The sequence below is a fragment of the Gopherus flavomarginatus genome, chromosome 1 (genome assembly GCF_025201925.1).
Source record: "Gopherus flavomarginatus isolate rGopFla2 chromosome 1, rGopFla2.mat.asm, whole genome shotgun sequence".
In the NCBI taxonomy this organism is placed as follows: domain Eukaryota; kingdom Metazoa; phylum Chordata; order Testudines; family Testudinidae; genus Gopherus; species Gopherus flavomarginatus.
In genome coordinates this window covers 326,786,233-326,804,518 of record NC_066617.1, presented here as the reverse complement: position 1 = coordinate 326,804,518, position 18,286 = coordinate 326,786,233, and the positions used below count along the sequence as shown (strand labels likewise).

The 18,286-nt window shown below is 39.3% G+C and overlaps 1 protein-coding gene across 6 annotated transcripts in view; it reads left to right on the top strand.

The window, feature by feature from the left end:
• Positions 1-18,286, top strand: part of PAN3 (poly(A) specific ribonuclease subunit PAN3) — a 123,942-nt gene that overhangs the window by 79,760 nt on the left and 25,896 nt on the right. For 3 of the 6 annotated variants that reach the window (XM_050937181.1, XM_050937178.1, XM_050937183.1), the window contains 6 exons: positions 8,678-8,925; positions 10,056-10,160; positions 11,051-11,108; positions 13,479-13,640; positions 13,967-14,083; positions 15,226-15,327. In XM_050937181.1, the coding sequence (XP_050793138.1) occupies positions 8,678-8,925; positions 10,056-10,160; positions 11,051-11,108; positions 13,479-13,640; positions 13,967-14,083; positions 15,226-15,327 (792 nt within the window). The remainder of the gene's footprint in view (positions 1-8,677; positions 8,926-10,055; positions 10,161-11,050; positions 11,109-13,478; positions 13,641-13,966; positions 14,084-15,225; positions 15,328-18,286) is intronic. The other 3 variants (XM_050937180.1, XM_050937179.1, XM_050937182.1) reach the window with 3 other exon arrangements.

Here is an 18,286-nt window from a genome sequence, read left to right as displayed (position 1 = left end):
GTGATTTAGAATACCGGTGAAGCTTTTAACAATTTATACAGTGTTTTTGATTGATCTCTGGGAAAAAAAAATGTGAATGTCTCAATTGCTGGAGACATCACTAATGGGTTTCTTTAGCTTTAGGCTGTGGTTATGGTGAGTGCCAGTGTAAATTTGTGGACGAGAGGAAGAAAATTGGTGGAAAATCTTTGTGGTGCTTTAAAACAATTGCACCACTTAAAAAAATGTTCACGTGCTGTAGCTAAACTGCATCTGCTTTATTATGAAGTACTAATTAAAGGCTGAATCTTACACCCATTGACTAGCAAACTTCCATATACTTCAGAGAGTTTTAGGACCAGGTCTCAAATGAAGAATACATTAAAACTAATGTGTTTTTTTGGTCCCAGTTTATCCATATGAATCCTCAAAGTCAAAAAACACTTTGTTTTAATTAAAATATTTAAATGCGAACAATAGAGCTTTAAAACACTCATCCCATGAATTGTCTGTGAGCCTAGAGGCAAGTGAATTGTAATACAAAAGGAAGATAAAATCAATATTTCATTCCCTGCTCTTTTTTTTACTGTTGTAGTATAAAACTAGTCCTTTTATTAAAAAGCAAAAGTAACTGTGTGACAAGAATGTGTATGAAGAAAATATCTCTTAATTTGAACTATATAACTTGGGTAGCAATTCTTTGAAACTTATACAACTACTAATACTAGATCTGATTAAACAAGCCCATAAAGGCATACTTTTCATGGCCCTAGCATGCAAAGTTGAATATTGTGCTCTACTGTCTTTTAATACTAGGTAGTTGTGGGTGTAGAAGTTAATACTTGCAGAATTCCAGCTTTTTAATCAAGTACTTTGTATAAAAGTCAATGTTAAATTTTTGGCTACAAATTTAAATATTTTAATAGTCATTTTTAGATTACTGTCAACAATTCAGCAATTTGTGAATATGTTTTAAGTATGCTGGCTTTTCCTCGCTCCTGTCACTTCCCTTTTCTTCACTTACCATGAAACTTGGAAAATGTAAAACAATATAAGAAGTGAAAGTTTAACAGTAACAGGCACTTTTTGATTTCCCATGTGAATATTAACTCCCACCTCCTCAGGTGATGGATAGCTCCTACTTCCCCTCCAGTTCACAAATCCTGTGTAGGTACTGTACTTGTAAATACTAGGGAAGAGGCTTAGCAGCTGAAAATAAGGGGGAGGGCTAGTGGCATGTGGCCAGTCAGCTCCTTGCAGACTTCCAATGGACCACTGATCAGTTTGCAAATAGTTACGCTAGTCAATACATTCTGAAATCTCTCACCAAGAAGTATAGGTTAGCAAAGCATACATGGATCATATTTCAAATGTGACTGATAATGAAGCAAGATAAGCTGTGAGAGAGAGCGTACCTCACCAGAAGACTTTACCGATGCATTTGAACATAATGTGCGAGAAGATGAGGCTACTATGAGGCAGAGATGAAAATTGGAAGCTCTCTTCCAGCTTTCTCCGTTATCAGACAAAATTGGTTTCTCCCACTGAGAATGAAAAAAACAGCTTGACAGCAGCTTCTTCAAAGTTCATATCTTGGTGCTCCTACTACCAGTTAATCACTCACAGGGCTCAGACCTTTAAACTCTCCCATAGAGGAGATGGAAATTGCTTTACTATTTTCTTAATATGGTCAGTGGCAGGTTTGTGTAAAGATCAAGAGTAGAATATTGCACTTATGAAACCTTTAAAAATAGATTGTGCAACCCCCTAATCACATAGATGAGCGCTTACCCAGTAAATAGGTGTAACGAAGCCAGTGCTTCTGCTTACAGGAGCAGGGGCTCCACAATCTGTCTTATTGCTTATTCAGTGCCTTAATTGTTGCATTCAGTATCAGTTAATGGGAAGATATGCTAAACTGGTTTCTGTACGTCATTGTTTTTTCCTCTCCTCTTTTACTTCCACATTTCCTTTTTTGCAGCACCTCTTGGTGTCTGCTTTTCCCAGTGAGCTTTATTTCTACCCTCTTTTCCATTTCACTAGTTGTTGACATTAGTGTCCTTTTTCTTTTGTTGTTTTTTTTAATTAACACCTCAGTTACGTTAGTGGTGGCCAGGGGAGTTCACACCCCTGAGTCCTAGGTTCAGTCAGTCTGCAGACTCACATTGACAGCACTACATTAGTTGCATTGCTTACATTGGGATGATTTTCTTTGCTACCATGAAGGCTGGAAACATTTAAAAAAAAATGAAAGTTTAGATGATGTAAAATCTGAATTCACAATGCAAGCCTTATAAATCCATCAGATGTGCTGGATATTTGACACTCCTTGCCTACTGGAATCACCCACAGAACCAAAAGTAGATTTGCAAGTCTCTTGCAACAAACAAGTCTGCTGTTCCAGCAGGATAAAAAGAAACTCTGATTTTAAAAGCAGCAAAGAATCCTGTGACACCTTATAGACTAACAGAGGTTTTGGAGCATGAGCTTTCGTAGGTGAATACCTACTTCGTCATATGCATCTGATGAAGTAGGTATTCACCTACGAAAGCTCATGCTCCAAAACCTCTGTTAGTCTATAAGCTGCCACAGGATTCTTTGCTGCTTTTACAGATCCAGACTAACACGGCTATCCCTCTGATATCTGATTTTAAAGTATCAGAGGGATAGCCGTGTTAATCTGGATCTGTAAAAGCAGCAAAGAATCTTGTGTCACATTATAGACTAACAGACGTTTTGGAGCATGAGCTTTCGTGGGTGAATACCCACTTGGTCGGATGCATGTAGTGGAAATTTCCAGGGGCAGGTATATATATGCAAGCAAGTTAGAGATAACGAGGTTAGTTCAATCAGGGAGGATGAGGCCCTGTTCTAGCAGTTGAGGTGTGAAAACCAAGAGAGGAGAAACTGGTTTTGTAGTTGGCAAGCCAGTCATAGTCTTTGTTTAATCCTGAGCTGATGATGTCAAATTTGCAGATGAACTGAAGCTCCGCAGTTTCTCTTTGAAGTCTGGTCCTGAAGTTTTTTTTGCTGCAGGATGGCCACCTTAAGGTTTGCTATGGTGTGACCAGGGAGGTTGAAGTGTTCTCCTACAGGTTTTTGTATATTGCCATTCCTAATATCTGATTTGTCTCCATTTATCCTTTTCCGTAGAGACTGTCCAGTCTGGCCGATGTACATAGCAGAGGGGCATTACTGGCATATGATGGTGTATATTGCATTGGTGGATGTGCAGATGAATGAACCGGTGATGGTGTGGCTGATCTGGTTAGGTCCTGTGATGGTGTCACTGGTGTAGATACGTGGGCAGAGTTGGCATTGAGGTTTGTTGCATGGATTGGTTCCTGAGCTACAGTTACTGTGGTGCGGTGTGCAGTTACTGGTGAGAATATGCTTCAGGTTGTCTGTGAGCGAGGACTGGCCTGCCACCCTAGGCATGTGAAAGTGTGGGTTCATTGTCCAGGATGAGTTGTAGATCCCTGAGAAATAGTTGTGTGTGAGGATAAAGACACACAGCTCAGGAACCATTTGTGCTGTGGCATCATCAGGGATACTTTTCCTGACAGCTTGTATTCCATCTGTGTGTGGGATGTTTGTGTAGAGAGCCTCTACATCCATGGTGGCTAGGATGGTGTTTTCTGGAAGGTCACCAATGCACAGGAAATCAGTGGTGTCACGGAGATAGCTGGGAGTGCTGGTGGCATAGGGTCTGAGTAGAGAGTCCACATAACCAGACAGTCCTTAAGTGAGAGTGCCAATGCCCGAGACAATATATGGGGCGTCCAGGATTTCCGGGTTTGTGGATCTTGGGTAGTAGATAGAATAACCCTGGTCTGGGCTCTAAGGGTATGTTGATTTGTTCTAGTGTTAGTGAAGGGAGTATCCTGAGTAGATGGTGCAGTTTCTTAGAGTATTCCTCAGTGGGATCTGAGGGAAGTGGCCTATAGAATTTGGTATTGGAGAGTTGTCTGGCGGCCTCCTTTTGGTAGTCAGACCTGTTCATGATGACAACAGCACCTCCTTTGTCAGCCTCTTTGATAATGTCAGGGTGGTTTCTGAGGCTGTGGATGGCATTGCATTCTGCACGACTTAGGTTATGAGGCAAGCGATGTTGTTTTTCCACAATTTCTGCCTGTGCACGTTGGCGGAAGTATTCAATGTATAGGTCCAGATTGTCATTTCGACCCTCAGGAGAAGTCCATGTGGAGTTCTTCTTCTTGTGCTGTTGATGGGAGGGTAACTGTGTATCAGTGCGCTGTTCAGTGTTGTCCTGAAAGTATTCTTTGAGTCAGAGACGGCGAAAGTAGGCTTCCAGATCACCGCAAAACTGGATCATGTTGGTAGGGGTGGCAGGTCAGAAAGAGAGTCCCCGAGATAGGAAGACTTTTCTTCTGGGCTGAGTGTGTAGTTGGATGGATTGACGATATTGCTGGATGGGTTAGGGGTACCACGGTTATGGCCCCATGTGGCAGGTAGGAGTTTAGACAGCTTACAGTCCTTTTTCCTTTGTAGAGAAGTGAAGTGAGTAATGTAAATCTCCTGTCTTATTTTAGTGAAGTCCTTTTGTGTGAGATCTACAACCCATCCTGGAGAATGATCCCACACTTTCACAGGCCTTGGGTGGCAGGCCAGTCCTCGCCCACAGACAACCTGCCAAACTGAAGCATATTCTTACCAGTAACTGCACACTGCACCATAGTAACTCTAACTCAGGAACCATTCCATGCAACAAACCTCGATGCCAGCTCTGCCCACATATCTACACCAGCGACACCATCACAAGACCTAACCAGATCAGCCACACCATCACCGGTTCATTCACCTGCACGTCCACCAATGTAATATACGCCATCATATGCCAGCAATGCCCCTCTGCTATGTACATCGGCCAAACTGGACAGTCTCTACGGAAAAGGATAAATGGAGACAAATCAGATATTAGGAATGATAATATACAAAAACCTGTAGGAGAACACTTCAACCTCCCTGGCCACACTATAGCAGACCTTAAGGTGGCCATCCTGCAGCAAAAAAACTTCAGGACCAGACTTCAAAGAGAAACTGCGGAGCTTCAGTTCATCTGCAAATTTGACACCATCAGTTCAGGATTAAACAAAGACTGTGAATGGCTTGCCAATTACACAACCAGTTTCTCCTCCCTTCGTTTTCACACCTCAACTGCTAGAACAGGGCCTCATCCTCCCTGATTGAACTGACCTCGTTATCTCTAGCTTGCTTGCTAGCATATATATACCTGCCCCTGGAAATTTCCACTACATGCATCCGACGAAGTGGGCATTCACCCATGAAAGCTCATGCTCCAAAATGTCTGTTAGTCTATAAGGTGCCACAGGATTCTGATTTTAAAAAAACCCTTTCTATCTCCAACTGTTTCACTCAACATGTGCATTGGCAAAATAGACTACCACTCCAGTAAGGGGGCTTGATATGAGAGAGTTTCTGTGAGTCTAGTTTCCAGGCTGGATACTCTGACCACCAGTTTATTCCTTCAAGCTGTCAAATTCCTGAAACCTAAGTGCAAGGCAGAACTTCATGCGCATTTCAGATTTTGACTAGTAAGCATAATACAGTATGCAAAATTGTATAATGATAATCATCCCTTTCTCGTTTCCCTTCCCTCCTCTCTTTTTTGTTTTGCTAAATAAACATAACTTTCTAAACATTAGATGTATTAATTTGACTACTGCAAATGGAAATATATCTTGTTAACTTCGAAAAATGGATGAAACTATACCAATAACCACAGCTGGGTGGTACATTGCTTTATTGGCCCCATGAGAATGGTTTTGAGAAACTTTCAACAGATGTTCATAGCATACTTTTAACACAGACCCTGGACTATATTTATACCCAAACCAACAAGATATACAGTACAATGTAACTTTTGCTGTTTACAGATATTCTATATTAAACTTCACCATATAAAGCAGTCTTAGACATTATTTCATTAAGTGGTGGCAACCATTTTTCCAATCTACTACTGCACACTTTATTTCCGTTAGTACTCTTTCAGTAAACTCTTTGAAGCAATTACTTTGGTATAGTTTTGGATCACTCAGTAATAAATTAATTAATAAATAATTGTCAAACATTTTATGGCATAAAATAACTGAAACAGGATAGAAGAGACGTACTCAAATCTCTCCCTGGTTTAAAGAATTGTGTAGTGGACATAAATTGTATGAAATTCATTTTGATTTTGTAGGCCATTATTTGATTGGGTTTCCTTCCATATTTAACTTGGTATATTGTTTCCTATGAAATCATTATCTCCTCTCCACATTAAAGTGGGAGAAAATACAGAACCTTCATATCTGCTCTCTTGTTAAAATTATAGTCTTTTAATATAATATGCAGTAATTGTTTAACCACTGTTCAATCACTTTAGGTATTGGTGGGTGCTCCTTGTTTTAGTGGAGAAATTTTGCTTTTCTTTGCAGCATAAATATGGATGTTAACTTCATAGCATAATACTTTGTGCTGGAAGAGTTAATTGAATTGTAATCACACATTCTGGAACAAACTAGTACAATTTAGGCAGGGTTTATTCTTTCTGTTTTGAAATACTTAAAGAGCAAAAAAACAGATCAGGACTCTATGGAAGGTTTCATATAGCTCCTCTTAGGAATACTTCAAAGTATTAACTTTAGCCATTCGGAATCTAATCATTCAGAAGTACCTATCTATAATTTCCATTTTTGATTACACAAAATACAATATGTATTGCCACAATAAAGCATGGTGCCATGCCAGAAATCTAATATGGCTCACATTGCATCCTATATATCCTAAGGACAATGAACTGGTAGACTTTACCTCAGCAATGGTGGAAAAAATATGTAAGATGACATATTAAAGATAATCATGTTTTGGAATTTGGGAGAGTCACAAGATTTTTTCAGAGTTTTTGTGAAAGAGAGAAGAAATATCAATTTTTTTCTGAGGAAATCTTCCAATTTTGTTGACAGAAAGAAATAGGCCTAATTTATTATGCATGTCTTTTGAGCTGCCTAAAAATTCTTTACTAGAACCAAAGCTAGAGTTCAAATTTAGTAAATAGCTTTTAATAGTACCATCAGAATACACTTGTTTCAGATGAAATTTTAGCTGTTTTCAAAACCCAAGAAAGTTTACATTATTCCACAGCGTAGCATAATCTGTCTTGTAACTTTTGGTGACTTTCTGATAAAAAATTAAATGTATATCTATTAACATATTTGACAGCTATACAGAATTGAAACATGGGCTGCATTTTACGTGGTAGAATATATGTTCACTTTTGTAGCTCGTCATGTGGATTGGTAAATATAGCTGGTACTATGGTACAGTTTTGCAGAGAGGATATTTAAGTCTGGAAAGGCTTACTTTAGTCATGTTAGGAAAGGTTAAAGTTGTTTCTGGTGTGGGAAACTGTGTTCCTAAAGTGAGAGAGATTAAAGGGAACACTCTAATACCAGCCTTTCTTGTATTTAACCTGCTCACCCAGATGTATGTTCTGTCTGTAACTCCAGGGGTTTTTCTCATAAATGAGGTAGTTGGGTACAATAGAACAAACTTCTGAAATTATTTTTGTAGGCTGGCACTCACTCCTATACTTTCTGAAAATGCTCTACTATCTCAAAATATCAAAGTAATCTTGGATGAAATTTTTTGTTATTCCTAATGAATTTAAAGATATTTGGGAACAGGGAATATTCATGTCTTGTATATCTATCTGCAATATTCTTGAATGAGAAGTTGCTCATTAACTAAAGCATGAATGTAACATAGGGTGCCCCTGTCTGTTCCAGTTGCAGCACTAAAGTGCTCATCAGCCCTGAGATTCTAAACTTGTCTGTAGGACTTGGAGATCAGGATGCGGTTGAGGGCTCCGGCTGAGGGTGCAGGCTATGGGATGGGACTGGGGATGAGGGGGTTTGGGTGTAGGAAGGGGCTCTGGGCTGGAACGGAGGGTGTTGGAGTGCAGGAGGGGGGGTGCAGGCTCTGGCTGAAGATATGGGCTCTGGATGGGGCTGCAGATAAGGGATTTGTGGTGTGGTAGGGGACTCGGGGTTGGGGCAGGGCGTTGGGAGTACAGGAGGGGGTGTAGGGTCTTGGTGGCACTTACTGCAGCTTCTTTAAAGCGCTTACTGCTTTAAATTGAAAAACTTCCCTGTTTACTTGACTACCTTGTGTAAAAATTAGTGCTAATATATATTGACACATTTTCATTTCCTATATTATCTGCACACAACTAAACCAGTTCTGCCCCTACAAACTCTGCTTTCAGTCCTATCTCCCTCTTGACATATTGTATTCCGTGTGCCATCTTAATTCCTCCACCTACATCTAGGCCACATGTTCTCCAGTCCCCCACCACAACTGTCCTGCTCTCCTTTTAAAAGCAGCAACGATTCAGACTGTTTTGTGTCTGTCCTCTTCCTGGGAAAAATGTATCTTCTCCATCTGTACTGCTACATCGTCCTCTTAATGCTTCATAAAGAAATAGTGGTGCTTATGCCTTTCTGCTCCATGCCTTCCTGCAGAAGGAAGTTGCAGCTTTCTGGCCCTTCTGACCTACCAAAATTTCATTTTGTCTTGAACAAGTAGATGAGGTAGGTTTTTCAAGCCTTGAGTTAGTTTTACATTTCCACAAAGCAGGTATTTGTTCAAGAAAATTTTCTTATGTCTTCTTAAGGAATGTCACTGTCTGCAGGATCTTCTCCTCTTCACTCTCCTAAAATTACTCCTCACACATCTCCTGCTCCTAGAAGAAGAAGTCATACTCCAAACCCAGCAAATTATATGGTGCCTACTAGTGCCTCTACTCCTGTTACTAATGCTGTCTCCCAGCCTCCATCTACTGGCCAGGTGATTCAGAAGGAAACTGTGGGTGGAACAACATATTTCTACACTGATACAACTCCAGCCCCTCTCACAGGAATGGTATGTTTGGTTTTGATACCCTCATAACCTTTTTGACCCTATCTTAGCTTTTTCATAAAATGAAGATGTTTGAGTGATGTTTAATCTTGCTACTAATTTGTATTCTATTGAAACTTGGCACAGAAGCTGTTACTTGGATACTTTCTCTTGCCAAATCTTAATTTTGAGGGGTATTACTCAAGTGATGTGAGAGCACTATGGAGCAGTTTTTTTTTTCCTTTGCTGTTTCTGAGTATTCTGTTCCTGCACTCCTGTGTTGAACGTGTTAAGTTCCTTCCCCCTTCCCCCCCCGCCCCCCCAAAAAAGGCAGTGTATTGGGACTCATCAAAAATTGAAATTAGGAGTAGGTTACTGAGTTGAGTTATCATGTAGATGCTAAAATTCTGTGATGATGGGTGGGGTGGTCACATAAGACCCTAAATAGTTGCATAATGTGAGTAATTAAATGGCAAACTGGAACTTACAATTTTGTGCAGAATTCTAGTAAAAGGTTGACTAGAGAGGAAGTGTTCTGATGACAACTCAGAATTATGTTGCCTTATGTTTTACTGAATCTGGTCTGTTATATGTACACAAGACTTCCTGATGAAATTTCCATTAATTTAAAAGTTATAACTAAGTATAGGAATTATAAGGAAAGATGGTAGGAAAAATCCATGGGTAATTAAAAGGGTACTGTCAACTCAAAAATCACATTGTCTGAGTAGCTGACGTATTAGTGTTACAACTTACAAGTAATAGCTAAGATTATAACTGAAAGAGATGAGAAAACTTATGTCTGTTTTGCTTGTTTCCATTTGTGTGGGGTTTTTCACACAACAGCAAGAAGAAAGCATTTTAAAAAAAATTGTTGACCTCCAAGAAAAATCATCTTTCATTTCTGCAAGATAAAGAGAAATTTGCATTTACGGATGGGAAAGAAGGACAGTTAGTGTTAGATCATTTAAAAATCATCTGAAGTTGCATTGGTTGTGAATGTCATGTTAGAAAAATGTAGAGAATGCAAGAAGTTCATTCATAGCACACGTACTGTGTCCGCAGGTCAAAAAATGCTCAGAATAAACACATATCAAAATCAGATAAATGTTCCAAATTCTAAAGGAAATAAGTCTTATTTTTTTCCCTTGTAGGTATTTCCAAGCTATCACATTTACCCTCCCACTGCACCTCATGTTGCTTATATGCAGCCCAAAGCAAATGCACCTTCCTTCTTCATGACAGACGAACTCAGACAGGTAAGCTGTCATAGCGTTGAAGTAGAAATGATTAAATATCTTCATATAGTCTTTAAGAAAGTTGAGCCACTACAAACAACAAAAGGGAAATAGGCACATTAAAACCACTGAGACAATTCTCTTCATTTCAGACTTAAAAATGTAATCACGTGACACATACCACAAAAAACAAAATTACAGTACTTGTAACTGTAATGCCTTCTGCATGCCACATCTTTTTATCAAGAAAGGTTACCTGAAGAGAAATGTATTATTGGAAACTTTTTGGAATTTCTGTACATGCTAAACATTTTGTGAGGCATTGGGGTTTTATTTTAAATTTGATTAGAATACAGCTAACTGAAGTGGAAGTATAATCAAGAAAATGTTCATTTATGTGGTTTGTTTTTGTGTTTTTATATACAGAGTATGTAGTTCTATTCCTTTGGTATATTTAAATGTATTATGAAGTTTAGGTGTAAAGTTAACTGCCTTAGCATTTTCAGCATACCTGCTAGTCTTCTGGGGCAGGATAGCGATCACCCCTGGAGTTGCTCCGACTTGTTATGGTGTCTCTTGGTATCATGCCTCTGCTTTTTTCATGCTCCTTTTACAGCTTTCATCCATGCAACTTTTCCTTTAAAAAAAAAAAAAGTCTCAATTGTAACCTCCTTCCGATGAGAAGCAGTAGTCCTGAAGCAGCCTCCCTTTTGTGCAGGTTTTATCTGGGTGGAGAGTCCATAGATTCAACCCCTTATTTTTCCAAGCTGGTGATGCGAGTTCTCCTAAAAAGTCAACTAGCTATTCTAGTGTTGAAACCTGACCTTTCCTAGGTACTATGCTGTAAATTTAGCAAAGATGATCAACTAAATTATGTTCTGTACTGTAAGGCTACATAATTTGTTCCTCAGGAGCTGATCAACCGACATTTAATAACAATGGCTCAAATTGATCAAGCAGATATCCCTGGTAAGTAACTAGAAAGTCAGTCATAATTGTCTGTGGTTATTCTAAGCAAGTCTTGTTTGCTCTCACAATTGCATAGCACTACTAACTTTGTTAAAAATAAATATGTATTAACAGCATGTTTTAGCAAAACTGTTCGTGAATTTAATTTTTTATGAAGTGTAAGACTTGGTCTGATTATACTAGAGCTGTTAATAACAGATGTCGTCATAGTTTTAATACTTTGCCCCTTCAAAGCACTTTACAAACATAAGGTCTCTACTGTTCACCGTTTCTTCTGCATATTTTCTTTATTTTAAAATTCTTTAGCTGACTTAGTCTGGTTTTCTGTTTAATACCATTTATCTGTGCTTAAAAAGTAAGCAGTTAACTTCACTGAGCAGATTTCACTTTTAGATCCTGTCCTCAATCCACATTGTAACTGATTTTTGTATCCAGTTAGTGGCATGGTTGGCTCTAAACATGGTTTGCTTTCACGCATTCTATTGGGTGACTACAGCAGCTAAGGCCTACTTTTTCAAAAGTGAATATGTTTGCAGATCATCAGGAGAAGGACTTTTAAACCCATCAACTTGACTATGTTTCTAGGCTTCAGCTTTGGGTACTGCGGGTATGACTACACTTAAAATGCTACAGCAGCACAGCTGCAACACTTCAGTGTAGACATTACCTATGCTGATGGTAGGGGTTCTTGAGCAATCTTTTCCTTTGTATTCAGAGATCTTGAGAGGCATTAGATGAAGGAATATTTAGAGTGCCACTTCACTACCAAGAAATAGGTGAACTGTTCTAAGAGCTTGTATGTATAAAATCAGACCAAGGCAGTATTTTAATGAGGAAAAACAAGTAAAATTCCACACGTTTAGTAGTAAGCATTTATTGTGATACTTTAGAGGAACTTTTTTGCATGGGATCACTTTTGAGAAATTCTTCCTAAATAAAGGCATTCAACCAACATCCATAATATTTGTTACTACTCAAAGGTATTTGCTTTTTAGTAAGAACTTTCTCCCTAGCAAGCCCTCCCCCAGCTTCTGCTTGAGCCCAGTGGTCCTCCGTGCTTGTGAAGTCCATCGACCTGTTGTCTTGTCCTTTTGTTTTTCCTCCTGCATAGATACATACAGAATTGACTTCACTAAATGATTTAAACAGAGGAAGATGAGTTGAGGGAGTAAAACCTTGTTTAAACTCAGTGCCTTTACTAGTTAGGGCTTATCTACAGGGAGACTTAGTGCACAGCAAGCCAGGATGTATATCCACAGCATACTAGCCTGCTCCACATGAACTGCATGTCTGGCCCTTGCTACTACACTCTAAAGTTTGATACTGCCATTTGAAACAAGAGTACGTCAAAGCTCACTTCAGAACTTTTAGTGCATGATAGCAGAGTCCACATGGCCACTTAGTGCTCAGCAGGCTTGTATGCTAAGTATTCACAGCCTGGCTTGCCACTCACTAAGTCTCCATGTAGACAAGCCTTGGTAAATGTGGGTTTGTTTAGAAGACTTTGTTTTTCCAAGACTCTGTCTTGACTAGTAAGATAGATTGTGTTTTAAAATGCTAATTAACATGATTTTTGGCAGATTTTGCACCTAGTGTAGATTGGGGATGTTGTGCAGTTGCTCATTGTGGTCAGTCTTTTGAAAAACTTATCACTGACCGCAGTCAGCTAACGTGTTTTTATTCAGTTTGCCCTGTCTAGGTGCAAAGTTGGGACTAAAATACAAGCTTTAGCACATTAAATGACACGTAAAACACAGCCTAGTTTCTTAGTCTCAACTGTCCTCCTAGATGTCTTATAAGCTGTCCAGTTCCCCTCACTCTTCAAACAAAATAGTGTATTCATTCTGAAAACTGTCTTTGCTATTCTCTGCTGTTCTTGTAACGAAGTCAAGAGTTGACTGGGGGCTTTATATTCACAAGGCTTGTGTGGGTACTGAGGGTCATCCATGTCCCTTCATATCTTCATTATCAGTAGCTGCAAGAAAGAGTAAATTTTTGAGGCAGACCAAAAGATGATCCCAATTTGTTGGAGAGCTGCCAATGTACAGCTCCCCACTATTTATGGATGAATTGGTTTAATGCTAGAATGAAGCTGGTACTTCATGGCACACAGTGCTTTTACTTCTCTTGTTTACTTTTAGTATGGCAAGACTGTTTTTCAGAGAGCACATATATCTGTTATCCAAAAATATCTCACAGGAAACCATATTTGTGCCAAAGATAGAATTATGAATTTTAACTTTGTTGCATGTATCTGAGACACAACACAAAGTATTGTTTGACATCTTAATAGTCAAATTTTCTTTCCTACTGTAATATTTATTTTACAAATGCAATTAGTGTCTAATATATTTCTATAAACTGCTTTAGCAGTCCCTACAGAAGTTGACAGCTACCACAGCCTTTTCCCTTTAGAACCACTGCCACCACCCAATCGGATACAGAAAACAAGCAACTTTGGGTACATTACATCATGCTACAAAGCTGTAAATAGCAAAGATGATCTGCCATATTGCCTTCGGAGGATACATGGTGAGGGAAATAATAAGTTGTAATCTTTTTAAACTTCAATGCTACCTATACTTAAGCCTAAAACATTTGCACTTCTATAATACTACGCATAAATCTTAAATTGGCTTTGAAATGAATCATTCTGTTGGAATAAGAGAGCAGGGTTTGGCCTAGATAACAGTCCATAGTGTTGGAAATGAGCAAGCAAAGTTTTATATTGGTGTGCCTCTGTTGGTGGCAGCTCAGTACTTTCAGAACAGAGACCAAAGTTTTTTAAACAAATCTAATGGATCCTAAAATCATTGAATAGATGTAATTAAACTGTGTGGGTTTTATTCTCTTCTCAGGTTTCCGTCTTGTTAACACAAAGTGCATGGTATTGGTTGACATGTGGAAAAAAATTCAACACTCAAATATCGTAACTCTGCGTGAAGTGTTTACCACTAAAGCATTTGGAGAACATTGTAAGTTTCTGGGAATTGAACTGTTGAGGTAATTTTGAGAGTATTAGGGCAGTGGTCCTTACTTTTTTGGGTTGAGGACCATTTGTAACCCTTGATGGCCTGTCATGAGACAGAGATCCCCGAGACTCCCCGAGATCCAGTGGTAACCCCCCTTCCACTGGTGGGAGTGGGGACTCGGAGCTAAGATTCCAGATGCTCCACAATGGAATTGGGGGATTGGCAGTGAGCTGACACCTGCAAAAAACATCCCCCCTCCCCCCACCTATGGTATCAGAGGATACAGGGTTGGAAGGGGATTTGGGGACTTGAGGTGTAATGAAGAAGGGGTTGAGGGTTCAGGGGTGCTGGAGAAGGAATTGGAGGAGCAGAGGGGTGTGGGGTGCAGTGTTGGACAGAGGGAGGACAGAGGGGTCTGGGGACACAGCCCCCACACGTGGGGCAAAAGGGTGAGGTGGGGATTTTTCATCTCTGGGGTAAAGTGGGGATCTGAGGGAAGGAGTTGGGGGCAGAAGGGGCTGGTGGTGCAGTGGGGGAAGTGCTGGGTAGCTGGTGACCATGATGGGTGGTATGACAGGGGGATTTGCCTGGTAGTGGGAGGAGGAGTACATCAGGGGGTCTGGGATGGGGGCCAGGATGGGATATGGAAGACAGGCAGTCACCTTCCTGTGGGGTGGGGGAGTACATCAAGGGGCCAGTAGTTACCAGAGAATGTGACACCTGCCGCTCCCTCACAGCTACTGTCTCGTATAGCTGCATGGGCTCAGCTCTATACTCTGTGTACATTAAGATTTCTGGAGCCAGAGCACCGCTTAGGTTTGGCCTGTCTCCCCTGTGAGGGGCCAGCAGGGACAAATTTGTGTGAGTGGTGTTGTGACCTGGTGCCTGGAATCGCAGCCATCACACATTCAAATTTGGTCTTGTTGGCCCCCCATTGTCATGACAGAGGGGCAGCTGGGCCAAACTTGAGCAGCTCTGTGCCCCTGTGTACCAGATCACAATATTGAGTGGGGAGCTGAGTTCAGCCAGCCCCACAACCTTTTGATGCATTCCGGCAACCCGCTTTTAGATCATGAGTTATAGGCTGAGAAACCCTGTATTAGTGTTGTTAATTGTTGTCACTTATAAGTCTTTTTATTTTTAAGCTCTTGTGTTTGCATACGATTTTCATGCTGGAGGAGAGACTATGATGAGCAGACACTTTAATGACCCTAGTGCTGATGCCTATTTTACTAAAAGGAAATGGGGTAAGGAAAATGCATTCAACTGTCACTTTAGAAACTATTTCAGATATCTGAGGTGTAAAGTTAGTTGGGCAGAGAAATAGTTAAGTTCAGCGTCATCATTTTTTAGTTAGTCAGATATTAGTTATATTGTAAGTACCACCAGACAAGGATCTTTACTTCTCTTTTCCTAGTTTATTTGTAAAATTCCTAGCACACTGTAGGTGTTACATGAAAATAAATGTATAGGAAGTATTTTAAATAATAGACTGAACCAGTTGAGCAATGATTATTTTCCTAATGGAAGAAAATGCACAAGAAACTTGAGTAAGGAGGCTACAACAGACATGCCAAACCCATGGGGAAAAAACGCAGAAATTGGACTTGTTTTTGGCTTAATTGTCTTGTGAATTACTTGTTGGCTAGTTTTTGGCTTGTAGCTTGTTCCTCGTTTGGCTTGTAGTTTGTTGCCTTTTTTTTTTTTGATCGGCTCCAGGCAGGCAGGGGCAAGGGACAAGCAGGGGCTGGGGTGGGGGAAGAGAGGGGTGCACAGCGGGCCCACCACAGCCCCAGATACACGCTGGGGGGATCTAGTCACATAGAGTGTTGGGGGTTTTAGGGATTGGCTTGTTTTGGCCTTGTTTTGAAATGGGATTAGCTTGTTTTTTGGCTTACTATGAAAGTCGGGGTGCTTATTTAGTGCATGAAAGCTGGCAATTATAGGCTACAACAGCTACTGGATTGAATATGGGATTGGGAGTCTGGCTCTCCTGAGCTCTAATCCCAACTCTTATCATTGGGTGGCACATGGCAGATTACTTACCAGTGAGATTTTCAAAGGCACAGATAGCAGGTGCTTTAACTACCATCTAAAATCATTGTGCCTTTGAAAATCTCTCCCTTAATCTCTGTATTTGAGAGGTCCCCCTTGGTAAAAGGGGATTCTTACTTGCTTTAAAAGGGGTTATGAGAACCAATAACATTTGCATGGTGCTTTGAAAAGGTAAAGCTACGGTTAGTAAGAACAGGAAACAAATTTAAAATCTCTGCACATTTAATATTCCTAGATATATTTTTTCCTTCATACTGTATCTACAGATCCACATTCTGTGAATTGCAAGCCGTGCCGTAGTCTGTTACTTTTTAGAAAAGAAATCAGTGGTTATGGATTTCACAGCTCAAAGTGGCCTCTAATTGGCTCTGAAAGCAATTCTGTAAATAGACCCACAGATTCTTCCCAAACTTGCTCTTTTTACATCTGCTTGTTGAAACTGGAACCGGTAGTTTTGGAGTTATTAATTTAAATGTTTAAATTTGACTTAGTTGTCTAAATCAGGACCTAGTGGATCTTCAGCATATGAAACCTGCAAGTCTTTAAAAGATGCAATTCAAAATGATCATCAAATAGTCCCCATTATCTTTTCATATAGTTCTCAGGTATGAAATTAAAAAGTGACTTGCAGAATCATCATGACTGATGGTGATGTTCCAAAGGGAAAGAACTCACTTTGATTTTCCAATTCTGCAACAAGTTTGCAGGCCTAGCAGTTAAGAAAAACAGTAATCATCTTTTTTTAAACAGAAACTAGGTATTCTGTACAATTATGTAGCGTATTGTTATAACAAAACTGAAGTTGTTTTTCAGGAAGGTATTTAAATTAATTCTACCACTGCTAGAGCAGCTTTCAATATCTGTAACATCTAGTCCTTACTGTCGAACTCTTCTGAACAGCCACTTCACAGATTCCTTGAAGCAGGGGATTTTGAAGTTGAGATTTTCTTTCTATAAATTCCTAAAGAGCATGCTGCACTATGAGGCCCTGAATGGTGCTATTAGTTTTAAAGCTTTAGAATCCCCACAATGTGATGCACAACTTGGTGTGAATCTGTGGAAATAGTGAATTAAGAGAATTTGGTTTCAGGTATGCAACCTTCTTTGTCTCTGTCTTATCAGTTAGCAAAGCTAGTTTTTGACAGTTAAATGAAAAGAATTGTGGTTACATAGCTGTTTCACATGTCACTTTCTGGTGTCTGTGTGGTCAGTCTTTTTTTATTTTGCCATGTCATCTGCAACTACTGTTCCAGAATTTTTTTGGAAGGGATGTGGTGTAAAGCTTTCTCGTGACAGATGGGGGGAAAAACAAACGAACAACTATGGTTTATTTATGTACTGAACACCTGTACTTTATTTCCTTTTTTTTTTTTAATTCTTTCCATGTGGTGTCTTTTATTCCATAAAGTATCTTCTGTTTCTGGTAGCATACTGTGATAATCTAAGGTTCTTTTATAATGTGGATAAGATTTAAAGATGAAGCATGTACATATTTCAACAGACAAAGCATTCTGTTTGTTTAGAATTCATTTATTTGTACAATTCCAGTTTCTTTGAGTCTTGATGCTTGTTTTGTGTATCAGTTTTCATTCCCAAGAAGGGAATTTGTCATCTTTCTGTGAGATAGTTATTGTTATGGAGTTTCTGGTAGAGCATTTTTTTTATTAGTGATTATATTACTTAATATATTGAAATAGTACAAGACATGAAAATTTTTCACATCTCTTTTTACACCAGCTGAAATTCCTCTTACTGTAGCAACCTGGCCTCAAAAGTACCTTGAACTGTTACTCTGCCTGAATGAATTATAATCAATGAATACAAATTAAGTATCAGATTGTTGTAAATAATAAACTCCACCAAAATTATGCATATTTTAAATCATTTGCTAAAGTAAATCCCAGCAATATTAGAAATAACATTTTTTGGCAGCATTGGATGGCATTTCTTTCCAATTGATTTTAGTTTAATACTACTTTAGAAGAAAAAACAGACAAGAAGCCTTCTCTCTCATTCATATATATATATATATATATATATATATATAATCTTCCAATCAATGCATTAAAAAGTTCTGAGTTATCTATACTTATTAACAATCCCCTCCAAAGGCTCTGAACATTAGTTTTCAGTGCTACAGATTGCTTTTCT